The 14951-nt window shown below is 39.5% G+C and overlaps 1 protein-coding gene and 1 long non-coding RNA gene across 2 annotated transcripts in view; one reads left to right on the top strand and one right to left on the bottom strand.

Moving 5' to 3' along the window:
• Positions 1 to 5613, bottom strand: part of rell1 (RELT like 1) — a 28399-nt gene extending 22786 nt beyond the window's left edge. The window contains exon 1 of the mRNA XM_051428850.1: positions 5435 to 5613. Within this exon, the coding sequence (XP_051284810.1) occupies positions 5435 to 5459 (25 nt within the window). The 5' untranslated portion in view covers positions 5460 to 5613. The remainder of the gene's footprint in view (positions 1 to 5434) is intronic.
• Positions 5614 to 8704: 3091 nt separating this feature from the next.
• On the top strand, positions 8705 to 13321 carry LOC127379367 (uncharacterized). The gene is made up of 7 exons (XR_007888293.1): positions 8705 to 9642; positions 10697 to 10781; positions 10892 to 10958; positions 11114 to 11297; positions 11482 to 11536; positions 11653 to 11926; positions 12437 to 13321. It is a non-coding gene; the product is annotated as an uncharacterized LOC127379367 (long non-coding RNA).
• Positions 13322 to 14951: the final 1630 nt, after the last annotated feature.

The raw sequence follows: 14951 nt of genomic DNA, 5'->3' as shown, positions 1-14951 counted from the left end.
AAGCATTATAATCGAAAACCTACAATTATTCACTATACAATATAAAACCAAACAAAATTGGATTTTGAAAAGCAGGAACCAAGAATGTTTGACAATCTTATTCTCAAAATCATTTGCAATTACATTTATTCCTATCAACTAATCATCTCGGATCCACATTATCTGATCAGATATAACCCCATTTCAGTCAGTTTTATAGTGTTATATAATTTCTTCTAATCCTGCTGCTGTTAAGACAACACTCTGCTCTCTTTGAGAAGGTTGACTTCAGGAATCATATTGACGCCATGATCAGGCCTAGATGTAAAGATCCACTAAAAATGATCTGGAGAGGAAAAGCAACTGTTTATTTCGGCTTTAGGAGGAAATATGTCTAGGGCTCTTTTTTTCCCCTCCCGCAACTTCCTCGAATTCTACTTTCCACTGTCCCAGACTTAACCGCCATTGTGGTAAATTCAACATAATGAATATAATATAATAACCTTGTTTCAGTAACTCGCATAGAAGTTCTACTATTTGTTCCCTGCACTTAAATCTCAATAAAAAAAATGGAATTACCCGAGGTGTTTGGCCACAATCAAGAGTAACGGAGTTACTGTTTCTTGTTCATTTCCAACTTTTTGATCAATAAATGCATCACTGTGAACTGCATTGCAAAAACAAACCGGTTTCTGATTGGTATACATTGATGGAAATGTACATACAAACACTTTGAACACTACTATCATTATTATTCAGCCAAATAGTCAGAAATTCACTGCAGGAAAATCTTGTATTTTTGAAGTAAAAACAATCTACAAAGGGACCGACACCAAAATATTTGAATGAACTGTTCAAATATTTAAAACCTACAAACAAACTATTTACATATAAGCTAAATGAGCGCCCTAAACCATGGATCAGGAGAGAAAAAGAGAAAGAGAAGGTCAAACTTTTCCCTCACGCCACGCCTATTGAATGCCTGCAACACGGCACAAGAGGAGAGGGAGAGACCCCGGGGCTGCTGGCATAAGAGCCGCAGACTGCGATAACAGTATAATATATTTTATTATATTTCTTGCCCTGATGGTCTGAATAAGTTGTTAAATTTGTAGAAAAGTCACTAAGAGGGTCTGAAAAGTTGCTAAATCTACTAAGAAAGTCGTCAAGTTGGCAACACTGCCCTCCCTAAAGGGTTGATTTTGTGTGTGTAAGCATATGTGTGTGACCTAGTGTAGGGTTTGTGCCGGTGCCAGCCCACATTTCTCAAATTTGAACACCTAACATTTAAAACAATATATATATTCCATGACGAATTAATGTAATTTTGCCCAACAAATACTCACTGAGTCAAGCTGCCCCTAGCTACAAGGAAAACATACACTGTACTGAGGGTTGTAGCAGGACAAGAACTGACCAGGACTTCCAAAACATGAGTGGTTCCCCACCAAACCCACCGACACCACTGATAAAAGGTATTCCCAAAAGCATCCGCAAAAGTGCTCCTGTTTACAGTGACAAATCCTTAATTTGAAACATCCTTTGCAGCTGAGTGCAGGCTAAAAAGGCCCGCATTACTGTCCTGCTAGTTTAATTTCCTGCAGTTTTATGAGGATTTACGCAGTTAGAACTTCTGTCTGCCTGAACGTTATCGACGTATCTGCTGCCTCTTTCGCGAGATGATGTAAAATCAATATCTGCAAAAACCCTTGTGGGAGAATGATTTGTGAACGAAAATACCTGAAAACCTCAAAAACTGCCGTCTGAGGCCAGTATGGCAGTGTGTTCTTGGTATATTCTTTGCCTTTATCCTCTTTAAATCTTTTCTTCTCACACTCACACACAGAATATGGAAAGCACCAATTACTAATCATTGGTTAGTGTTAGTAACAGTTTCTCAGAAATGAGGATGTGGACGTCCCTCTCTGCTGATAGCAGCAGAAGATCTCCCGACACCAGGGAGCACATTGTGTGTAACTTACTCACCTAAATGTCTCATTTTCAGATCATTCACAACTTTGTGAGTCACTTTGTGACAAATGTTGCATTAAATAGTCCTAGTCTGAGCAGAATATTTAAAAACGGGAACTCAGGAGGGAACTTTATTATCTGTGACAGCCCTCTCAGCTACATTCAGTCAGTAATCTGATCCATACCTAGCTGTAACTGCATTATTCTCCTCCATTGACTCATCTTAGGAAGGAGAAAGGAAATGGAAACTGTTAAGACGTCTCCATATTGACCACTGCTTGGCTTGTTAACAACCTCTCCTTCCTCATTAATCAGACCCAAACACCACGGTGCACCATCATTTTCGAGGGAATCTACTCCTGCGAGCTGTTTGTTCACCCCAGGAGGAACTGAATATAAAGTCCAGAGGGACTCCACAACTCAAATTTTTCTGTTCTTGTCATGGTGGCACCAAGACAAAGAGTATTAGTCAATAAAAAGTTACTGAACACTTGTAAAAACATGCTACATAGCTGTCAATCAAGATTATTTTCCTTCACCATTGAGAAAATGACAGTAAACATACAGTAAACCGTTTTTATTTGACCAAAACAACACATTAGGATGGAAATTAGTGGCCTGCGGCTCAACACTGAATATTAATGAGTTAAAAGGCTCTGACCATCTGGGGCTTACCCATTTCCTCATATTCAGGAAGTCATGTGCTGCTGAAGAAGGAAATCTAAGACCCAGAGACTAAAAAATAACCACATTTCATTTTAAATTACCAGAGACAGTCCTGTTGTTTCAACCTTTGGTCCTTTATCCATTTAGTCTGTAAGTGATCTCATTCAAAAGTGGAGATGAAACCTCACAGACACAGCTCTGACACTGTGAGAGATGACAAGATCTCAAACAGCACATTATGCCAGATATCACCCCCCATGTTTGCCATGTCTGCATTTATACTGGCCTACATATTAGCAAGCGTGCACTTGTTGTGCAATGCTGCATACTGATCAGTGAACGGAAAATTCAAATTTTTACTAGAAGCAGAAATTCAGATTCAAACAATGTGGTGTCTATATTGACTGTCACATGTAGGTTGTAATTGCACTTTCTTTATTCTCTTGTTTAATCTGCCGATTATTTCCTCAAAGAATCGATTAAAAGTTTGGTCTATAAAATGTCTCCGAGAAGATGACACCTTTAAAATTGCTAAACAAAGAAAAGCAGCAAATTGAGAAGTTTGAAGTCCAGGATGTTTGGGTTTTTATGCTTAGTCCTTTGTCAATCATCAAATCACTGTGAAACAAGAATAGCACTTCTTTATTGCTGCATATTTGACTGAACTGAAGCCTTATCAGGAAGATACAGCAGCAGAGGATCATTATCACTATGGCATGTGTATGAAAATGTAGCTTTATTAGAGTAATAGGACACTTCCAGACCCTTCACCTGCAATGCAACCTCACCTGTGTGCTTTGCAGCAACATCCGCGTTGCTGCACTACAAACAAGTTTGTGTACAAATGTCAAATTGGACATGCGTCAAACTATTTGCATACGTCTGCGTTGAAGCACTGAAAAAGACGGGGGGGCAGGGGGGACACAGCGACCCTAAACTACCATCTCTCCAGAGGGCATTAAAGTACTCGTCTTCATTTATAAGCCTCTTAAATGCAATATTGAGCACAAAGCTACCAGCAGGTTCATTTTGGTGGAGGTGGGAAATATTGTTTGGCATTAGCTTAAAAACACTGCCGTCTATACCTGCTTTGTGTTCTGCCTAGAGCAAGTGGTTTTCAACCTTTTTGACTTGTGACCCCTAAAAATGAAGCAATATGTGCGTGTGACCCCTCAGCGCAAGTCTTACTCGTGTGTGTAGACGTGAGCGTGAGTTTTCCTTGAGTTCTTTCATTTGAAGCATTTCACAAACAACAAATGTCTTTTTGTTTCCTTTCTCCACCCTATAATCATCCTGTGATCGCTCCCATTTATCTTGGGACATCTTGGGGGGTCCCGACCCCCAGATTGAGAACCACTGACCTAGACCACAATAAGTTCCCTCAGCCTGCAAAAAGCTTGAGTATCCAGCTCAACTGGAAGCACGCTACACGAAGTGGCGAAAACAGCTGAGACTCTCTGAGACATACAGTACGCTTGCAGTGTGTATACACTAACCCACACACATATTACACAAGTGTATTCTTAATACCAAGCCAACGTACTGCATGACTTGGTCTAATTGAATGAGAGCCTTGGCCTTTTGCAAGCCACAGACTCCTGTGGACTCTCCATGGAAAATGGAAACAGGCCCCAACATTTTAAAGGTTATGAAGAAAAACCAAAAGCGTTGGCTGGAACTGAGAGAGAACGCTGGATTGAGTGAAGAAGAGACGCACAGTACTCTTCTCTGACACATAAGTGGCCCTAGCAGTGTTTCAAAATATCCACAGGCTCTGACTAGAGGCTTCAAAAGGCTGCGTACTGTTAAACATCCATCCTGAGAGATACCCTATCCAAACATGCACTCCAATTGACAGATGTCTGAGATCATTTTTAATGTTTACATTTTTTGTGCTACTCCAATATCATTAGGCAGGATTTTGAGGATGTGGTTTGAAGTAGATAACATATTTCAACAGCCACTAAATACACCAAATTTTATTCCTCAAATATAAACAGTGAGGCCCTTAAAGTGTCATATTCTTTAGATTTGGCTGCTTCGCTGAAAAACGCAGTGGTGGGAAGTTAATCTGGTTTGAGAGGCAGTTATGTTGGGTTATGTCGGCTTTTACACGTTTAATACAGAGAAATAACAGTTTTTAATAAAGGAGAAGTACACTGTAAGCTCTGGCTTGTGAAATAAAGTCTGTAGTGTAACATCTCTTATAAGTTATTAGACTTGTAAAAAGGAGTAAATGGCTTATTTAACTTCAAAAACAACACTAGATGTAGATTTTAAACTTTGTCAGGTCATAAAGCAGCTCACTTAAATGTGCTTACCTCCCTTAATACTAGTGAATCAGAGACACCATAGAAGTTAAGTTCAGTGGTAATGTCATTAAACACCTTTATAATGAGACATTCATGTGTTTGCTGTTCCATGCTGAGTTTACAGAGACATTTTAATGCAGGTTGTCGTTTCTTTTATAGTCTCTTATCCTTTTATACATGCTCAGTATGTTTTATTCCCTTCTTTTCCACACACTGGTTGAATATGTTGATGTGTAGCTGTCACGCCACAGTGTGTGCAGTATCCCCTCTGAAACTTTACAACTTTAACGCTAACGTTAGTAACGTAACGTTAGATCTCCATGACGCTCGGCATCAATACCCTGGCGCCACTATAACTTAATAAACTCTTAAAATGGAAGCAAACTTTTCTGAGGAGATGAGAGAGAGAAAAAAAAACAGTTCAAGACTGTGTCCGTGCAGTGCTGACACCTTTTCGTTTCCACACAGGAGGTTCAGAAAAGAAAAAGAAAAGGTCGTAAACTTACTCGTAACGGCGGGTGAATCGGCCATTGATGGACGGGACCGTTGCTAGCCGTTGGTCCGGCGGTGATGTCTACAACAGGCGGCCGTTGGAGGCTCTGGTCACCGACATCCGTCGTCAAATCATGGGTCAAACTCAACGAGAGGAGGGACCTGTTACACACAGCAGCGCATTTCCTAATTCCCAAAGAGTGGTTTACGCCCTGTTCTTAAAGCGGTACTCGTTTACAGGAAGAGGGGCGAGAGTGTACACTTGCTGCTACTTCCGCCTTCGTTGGCTGATGGTAGAAGCGGTTTGAGCAAGTGATGGAAAGTAACAAAACCTTACTTTACTCTAGTTGCTGTGCTGAAATTAAATTAACTAAAATAAAAATTTTATTGTTAATATGAGAACAATTTAGGGGGTTATGAATTGTTTCAAACACAACATAAAAGTGTAAGACGAGATATTTTTAAAGGAAGAACAACCATACTTTCATCAAGAGTGTATATAGACAGATTGGGGACACAAGGGGTGTTTATATTGTGTGAGGTAGACCATGTTTGGATCAAGAATATGGGATTTATTAGGTATAACATGTAGTATCTGTGGCATTTTGTTGTGTTCTGTCTATGTATGGGGGTTTTGTAAGCCATACCAGGGAGCCAAAGTGCACATTATATTATCCTAATAGCTGTTAAAATATCCTTTCGGAGCTGTGTATCACTGGGTGAGATGATTCCTTTTCCCATAATGATAGGATTGAGTGGGCTGAATAGGATGTGACACATCCAAGTAAGTCAGAGAACAATATGAGAACAGTTTGTTCTGATTTTCACTTGACTCAAAACATGAATGGACAAACTAAATTAACTGCACCGTTTCCTGTCAGAAGAGTAGCTGTATTAAACATATACAGTGTTTGTGTTGTGATTCATAGCTTGTGTTATATCTTGCTGTACTTGTATTTACTTCCTGAAGATGGTAAGGCAGAGCTAGGGAGCTGTAATATTGGTTGAACACAATTGCCTGGGAGAAGACTTTCAACATTTTAACGTTGTATTTAAAATTGTCAACATGTGGTTACACAAAACACAAGACCATCCAGGGTGAGTGTATCCTGGTGGAGCCACAAGGCCATAAATAAACAAAGAACACAATGACAGTATCCAACATGTCCTCATAACATTTGTTCTGAAGTAAACGCACAGATGTACCCCGTAGTTACTCTCACCCACTGTTCTCAGCAGGTTCTCTTATTTCTTAACATATCCCTATTTTGGTGATGGGAGTAACGGTTTAGGCGCTAGAAGCATAATCATGAGAGCTAAAATCTCTACTTCACGCAGCACCATCACCATGGCAACCCTTAACTGCACTTGGCAACACACAGCTGATTGAGATGACCTTGTTAACCCAGTTTGACATACAGGCAGACAGGCAAAGACACAGGCAGGCAGACACACTCATACATTTTCATGTATTCTTCAAGCTTTGAACTCAATTCAAACCCATTCAGCCCTATTCATGGTAATTAGACTCTGTCCCACTCGTCCAACTAGAATACACCTTTAGTGCCAACCATTAACTCTCATGTTAACTGAGAGCACAGATTTCAAAAGTGAAGCAGAAACAACCACACTTTGCAGCATCTTTCTCCACGCTGTCTGTCTCCCTAATAGCTGACAGTGCAGCTCTCGGTCTGTCAGGGCTGTTCTGTGACTTTGTGCCTGACATAAGTGAGAGTGAAATACAACTATTTATTTATTACGTATGATAAATGCCAACCGGCAGCAGTGTTTATAGCCCGCAGCTTGGAAAGATGCTGCGTTCAATGCGCGTGCACTAAATGAAACTTGCGCTTTAAAGCAGTGTTAACATCTCTCAGACATATGGGCGTGATGGCTCTGCACTGCCACATGCAAGCAATGGATTGACAAAGACTATTGATTAAATATTGAATTTAAATGTTGATTAGCTGGGCATACTGGGCAATATTGATAGATATCCAAGCCATAGTATAAATAGTATTTTATATTTAAAAATGTATAAAAGAAATCTGGGGGAGCCAGTTTCAAGGGCCTGATGCAGATATTTTTAGACACATTGTTCACATTGTATAGATAAAGTTAATTTTATAATATTGTGAGGACTGGACTAATCACCTGGCAGCAGAGCCAAATCTCACTTTTCAGTTTTTATTCAGTTATATTTTCTACAATGTTAATGTTAAAAATATTCTATAGAAGGTATTCTATTGAATAAATATTATGTGTACTGGGATGTCATGTGTGACTGTGCGTCCATGACAAAGAGTTAACTTGGCTTACAGGTCAGGTTGGAGGGCTCCCTAGCAGAATTTTGCTTAGGGCCCAGGGAAATCAGGGCCGGCTCTGAGCTTGTGTGGTCACATTTTTGACCCAACGCAGTGTTGTCACCCAGCTTGCTCAGCAGGTTGTCTTCTATATTGTGCTTCACAAAGGGAGCCTTTCCTGTAGCGAACCTTTCAGAGAAGTCAACAAACATTTGTTTAAGACTGAGCCTTATCATTTGTAATTAGTAACTGTTTGATCATTGCAACTGTACTTTTGGTGTATATAGTTGTACAATGTTTTGTCTATGGACGGACTTTTGTGTACACACACACACACACACACACACACACACACACACACACACACACTGACAACAATATTAATTCTCATTATGAAATAATCAATAATCCATTTGTTAAATCTAAGGGAGGGAAAAAAATAAAATATCAAAAAAAAAAATTAATGGTCTACTCAGAGAAATGCTGATCCATGGTAAAGTTAGCCACTTATGTCCCAAATGCAGGGTTGGGCTGCTAACTAATAATCATAAATAGAATCTGTCTGTCACTTTTTTTTCACATTAACAATATATATCCAAATGGGAACTAAGAAATGTCTAACTTTAAAAGCGTGTTTTAGACTTTTAAACAACTTTTTGGACATGACCCACCTTCAGATCAATTTGAATACTTACAGATTTAAAGTCAAGTCATTAACATTGATAACTTGATTATCTGAATCTGGTAAATGCAGGGCCGGCTCTAGGCATAGGCGATATAGGCGGTCGCCTAGAGCGCCATCTGCTGGAGGGGCGCCGCCAGTCACCCTCGAAGGAAAAAATAAATAAAAAATAAAAATAAAAGCAATAATAATTTTAGATGCCCATTGGTGCCCTCCCTGTTCTCTCTTTAAAATAATAAATATTAACAAAATAAAGAAACAGATAAACAATGACATGTTTCTCACTTGTGGTGCTGAGTCACGTGACGTGTGGTCATTGGCTGCGCACCTCAGAGGGTAAGACAGGTGTCACAGAGGTCAGGTCACGTCAAGTGACAGACAGGTTATGTTTTGATATGTCTTGCGAGATGAAACGACCGTCAAAGCCCTCGGGTGCACAGTACCGAAAGAGAAGAAAAGAGGAGGAGGAGAAGTCCCACTATAAAGGTAACATTATGTCATCTTCTTTTAAATGCCGTTTTATGTGAAGACGTTTCATTTGTATTAGCTTTCTAACCAGGTTGAAATAAAGCAACGCCAGCTTAACACTAGAACGGCCAAGACTGTCATTTTGACTGTCTTTAAATTTATATGTGCAATAACTTTGTTGAATGAAAAAATGCAATACTGCTGTTACCTGACTTTTCCTAAAAGTGTGTGTATTTTTATTTAGAATAGTTTTTATATAAATTCCATGTTTTCATGCTAGTAACATTTCTACAATATAACCATTTAAGATAAAATTACCATATGTAATTAGTGTTTTATTTATTTTTTCCTACCTGATGTAAAATGGCTGCCATGATGTACTGTACTGTGTGTTTATAATTTTTGAAATAAGACTCAACTAAGAAGGTAATTTGTGGCAGTCCACACAATTCTGCCTCAAATTGTATTTATAGTAAAAGATTAACATTTGACCAATTTACATTTTAAGTCACACATAAAGATATACTCCATTATGAGCACTGAAGTGAATAACACTGATTATCTGGTTATCATGACACCTGTCAGTGGGTGGGATATATCAGGCAGTGAGTGAACATTTTGTCCTTAAAGTTGATGTGTTAGAAGCAGGAAAAATGGGCAGCGTGAGGATCTGAGCGACTTTGACAAGGGCCACATTGTGATGGATCGACGACTGGGTCAGAGCATCTCCAAAACTGCAGCTCTTGAGGGGTGTTCCTGGACTGCAGAGGTCAGTAGCTATCAAAAGTGGTCCAAGGAAGGAAAAGCAGTGAACCGGTGTTGGTATGGGGCTGATCGGTGTATATATCCAGTGTAGGGTTGTGCAGAGTTGTAACCATCCACATATATAAAGATGGACGAATGACAGCCTCTGAAGTGTAGCCAAAACATCTCGATCGCCCCCTGGTGGCTGCCTGCAGTACATGTCATAAAGGCTGTTGCCTCCATGTTAGCAGATGGGACATGGGCCAAACTAAAGTACCCACAAAATCATTTCTTCCCAAGGATGGTTTCTGGCATATATCTTTTGACATTGATATATGTTCAAGTGTTCATTTTTCTAATATGTTTTGGTTTTAATTGAGTTATTTGAAGCTATAAAAAAGGGGGTTTCATGTCATGATTGACAGCTGAGCCGTGATCACGACTGGGTCTGCCGGGCATATGGGTGGGACTGTTAGCTGCTAATACTTTTTTTAGTAAACAGATTTTTCTAAAATATATTTTGGGAGCCTTTTTCCCTTTATTGGATAGGACTGCTAAAGATAGACAGGAAATGGAGAGAGAGTGGGAATGACATGCGACAAAGGGCCACAAGTCGAATTCAGACCCATTTCTGCTGCACCAAGGACTCAACCTTGGTACATGGAGCCAGCTCTGCCAGGTGACCTACCAGGGCCCCAGTCAATAGGATTTTGAATTTAGTATATTTGTACTTTAATTCCAGTAAAGCATCTGACAACCGTTTTGTGTTGAGTTTGAGTTTAATCTTGAATGTTATATTGACCTTTTACTGTATGTTGTTCTCCCCCTTGGTTTCACCATACAATAGAATAAGATCAGTGTTTTCCTTCACTAGTGTCGACACCATCAAGGGGTCTCAGGGTGGAGAAGCTGGAGTCCAGGAGGCTTCATCCACCAACTAAACACAGCATAGTACCATATTGTACCATATATCTTTGCTAAACTAGTAGTTTTAATGGAATTCCCAACTTCGGAAACTCATTGTTCTGTATGTTTCTGTGTGTGCTGGATACGCTCTCTGTCCTTTGACCTGCATGCAGCAGCAGTCAACATTGGCATCAGTAACACCTGCCGTGTTAATGCTCACATCGCCTTCCAGATGTTGAACACCAGGACCTGCAAGGGGTATGTATACACAGCCACAGACTGTTTTATATTTAGGTGTAGAGCTCCTTGTTGCAAATGTGGTTTGAGTTGAATTGTTTCTTTATTGTGCCGATGTGGTAATCCATGAGGGAGGACGAATATATTAACTGGGTGCCTGGAGGCTCTGGGAGCGAATGTCTTCAGGAATACCTGAAAGTAAGTGGCTCATCTCTAATTAGTTAAGTGTGATTTCATCTCCAACGCTCCATCCTCACATTCCGACAAATGCCAGTTTGATTAAATATTCTTTGATATTATCCATGAGATGACTGAAACTAAAACCTACTTCTTGCTCCCGTTCCCCGCTGCAGGAGAGCCTGCTGGGGCATCGGTCTAGTGTACTGCTGAGGAATCGGCCCGGCAGTGCTCGTTCCTGACTTTTCCAATGTAAAGATCTGGCAGCTGCAGAGATTTGGAGTCCTTCAATCTGGAGAAGGTGGACTACCCTGTCCTTTTATTGAGGGAGCTGATGGTGAATCCAGCATCGCAGAACAGGTAAAGATAATGTTCCAGCAGCTTTATTTGTGGATATAAAGTGATCTTTGAGCAAAGATAAGATGAGACAAACAGATACAGGAAACAGCCTGTAAAATAATTGTCCAATTAATCAGTTTTTAAGTGTGTCCAATTAAATGTGTCTGCATGTGAGGTTAATTGTTGGCAACTGTGTTTTTTCTAGACACGCTACTCGCTAGTGAGCATCATCAGCCATTTGGCCTCCACTGCTCAATCTGGTAAGTGTTGCGTTGCGTTGCGTTTGCCAGCCACACATGTTGAAAATTAGTCTCATGGTTTTGGAATCGACTCCCTCTTCAGATGTACCGTTAACAAATGTGTCCTCTGCCCTCAGGCCAATACATCTGTGATGGTGCTCACCGACCGCAGGAACCAGGTGATGTGACAGATTGTTGGCTCACGTACAACGGCAGTGACTTCAGTGAGACAACCAGCAAACCTGTGTATCACCAGCAGCAGCGATCATCATACCTGCTGTCCTATGAGAGACAAGAATTGAGGAGTCTCGTGGTCAAGAAACGCGCCTTAAGAAAATTAAGCGGCACAGAAAAGCAGCTCCTGCAGCCGCTACAACGCCAGATGTTTTTGCTGCAATTCGGAAAATAAATGTACAGAACAAAACTTCACGTTCAAATCAACATGTCTCAATCTATACACCGATTTTACAATTAACATCTGATTTACCAACGCAGTCTCTTCAATGTGTGTAGAAACACTCTCAAAGTCCAGTTTGGTGTGCAAGTTCTTCTTCTATGGAGAGCAGATACGTCCAAACAGCACGCATCACCTTAAACAGTCATAACGTGGTTAACATTGTGAATCGGTGAAACTTTGTTTAAAAAGTGTTGTCAGTTGCATCATTTAAGTCAATGTGACTAAAATACATGACGTAACTTAAATATGTTGCCTAATTTAACTTACACAGGTTACGCAGGCTTTCCTGCTCTTTATATTACGCCCTCTGTTATGACATTCGTGCCTAAAATCACAAACAGTCAGTGCAGACCAAACGATTTCAGATTGGTGTTACTCATGGCATTTGGTGATGTACATACAAAGTATAATGTCTAGTCTAGTTCCCGATTTAAAACAGTTATGTCCGTTTGTTTCTTTCTCAGCAGTAAAAGAGTCTCGAGGTCAGGATGGACAACCTGAACAGCAAGCAGGCGAACCAGTAATTCATCTGCAGCTACTGAGAAACAAGAAAGAGCTATTTGCCTAGCTCCATTCAACTTCGAACAACTTTGAAGAATTGTTGATTCCAGCTGGTCGAGGCAGACCAGACCTAGAGTCGGGGTCTGCTCGAGGTTTCTGCCTCTTAAAATGACGTCCTTCCTCGCCACTGTCGCCAAGTGGTTGCTCATTGTGGGAATTGTATTGTTATCTGTAAATAATTTCATAAGGAGAAGTGTACATCTGATCAATACGAAAAGTGGACTGAGATAACTTCTGTTTGGATTTGGTGTTATGAAAAAAAAATTGAACTGATTTGAAATTGAATTGTTCTCATCATCATTGTTATGTTGTCAATTAAGAAAAAGTTTAAGTTGAAAAAATACCATTTCAGTAGGAAAATGTCCCCAAAAAAAACAATTAAAAAAAGTTGATATATATAGAGATAGAGAGATAGAGAGATTAGACCATAGAAAGCCATGGATAGTAAAGATAACTTCCAATTAATTTAATTTGAATGTTTTCTAACTGCAGTTTGAGTTGTTTTTGTGCTGCTGATTATATTCATTCAGTCCTGCATGTCTGTTTTTCTTCCTGTGGCATCAATTTTATGCAATGCTGCCCTCTACTGGACACATCACTGCTTAAATCTGAATCTGATGATCTCCATTCCTCATGCTGCACAGTATGTACATTTTTGTATGTGCATAGTTTATTGTGGATATGTGTCACCATGTTCACTAAAGGATTTTAAATTCCTCTGACCTGTATGTATGTAATCTTCAAATGCATTTAAACATGGGTTGGGTTTTTCTACATGACAGCTAATATATGTTGCTGGCAGCATTAATAAAAAAAATGTTGATGTAAACGTGTCCTTATAATGAAATATAATGCCTAACATTGTTATTTAGGTTAAAAGTGGTAAGAGTGACTGCAGTAAACCAGGCCTGAACGTCTGCAACAAGATGTGGACACAAGCACCTGCCAGTAGCTGGTGCCAAATGTTCACCCCACACTATTGGCCAGATGGCTGTGTGCAGCTCAACCAATGAAATGCTGGGAATTGACATTAATAACCAACCAGTCAGATGGAAACACATTTTTAAAGCAGCAGCGATGTAAATCTGTCTATTCAATCCGAGCATCGTCAGAGAAGGCACTGACATTTCAAAGCTTAAGTGGAATCAAATGAAGAATCTATTTTTGTTTTGCACATAATGTTAATATAAAAACATTAAATAATGAAGGTTTATTACATTATACATTGACACTATTCTGCAGCTTCTGCAGCTGCACAGAAACCATGTGTTTGAGTCTCAGGGCTCCACTGCTGTTTACAGCAGACAAGCTCAGACAAGCCAAGTGCAAACCAACCAATGGCAGAGAGCCCAACTAAACCAGTGACTGTTGAAGAAAGTAGAACATTTGTACAGGGAAGTGTGCAGAATATTTTGAATGAGGTGTCCAAGTAGTGGCACCAGGACCACGTATTCATATTATATATAGATGTGCATGCATATGTACTTACAATATATGTATATTTTCACTAATATTTATATTTATGATACATTTTAAACCCAATTTATATTTACTGTATACTACTGTTTACTACCACCTAGCAGACATATGCAGTAAATGTAGTTTATACATAAATAATGTATAATAATATAACATTAAATATTTAAAAAATAATTTAAATTTTTTTTTTTTTTTTTTTTGGTTTTTAAATACATTCTGGTATAATAAGTAAGTTCCCATAGTGCATTGTAGCAGAAATGTTTATTTACACCCTGGCATGCGCCCTACATCTGCACTGTTTACAGCTTCTCAGCAACCACCCCGTCGGCCGCGTGCCTTCGGAGAGGGCAAGCAGATCAAATGACGTCACCGTGTGAGAGCACGTTGAACCGTGCATGCCTGGGACTTGCCGCAGCCGTAAATACGAGTCAAACGCGCAGCAGGGAAAAAAAAGCCCTGTGCGGATTTATGCAGAGGTGAAAGCGATGAATCGACAATACAGGATAGATTTAGTGAACTCTTGTCAATATTCGTCTATTTAACTCAAAATGAGCGTATTCTAGGACTGGTTTCAAACACTGCTGGCTTCATTTGCAGCAAACAGACTTAACTGGTTCGTCAAAGTTAGATATAAAATCAAAATAAAAAAAACACAAAGCTGTAAATAATGATTCATTTTTGTATTAAATCAATGTAAGGTCTGCTTACTAGACTGATAGAGCTCCTATCATATCTCACAGCTATCATGAGCAGATGGAGTTCACTCACAATAAACTAATAAATCCATTGATTTGTTTTGTTTTTATTTAATCAAAACAATTTCCAAGGTCAAGAATTAACTTTAAATGATAACAAATTAAAAATAAAATAAAATTACTATTGCTCCTGGTGACGGTGGTGGTGATTACTATTATCAGCTGCTGTATACAAATCAGATTA

Source organism: Dicentrarchus labrax, unplaced genomic scaffold, assembly GCF_905237075.1.
Source record: "Dicentrarchus labrax unplaced genomic scaffold, dlabrax2021, whole genome shotgun sequence".
Classification (NCBI taxonomy): Eukaryota; Metazoa; Chordata; class Actinopteri; family Moronidae; genus Dicentrarchus; species Dicentrarchus labrax.
This window is presented reverse-complemented; position numbering and strand designations above follow the sequence as displayed.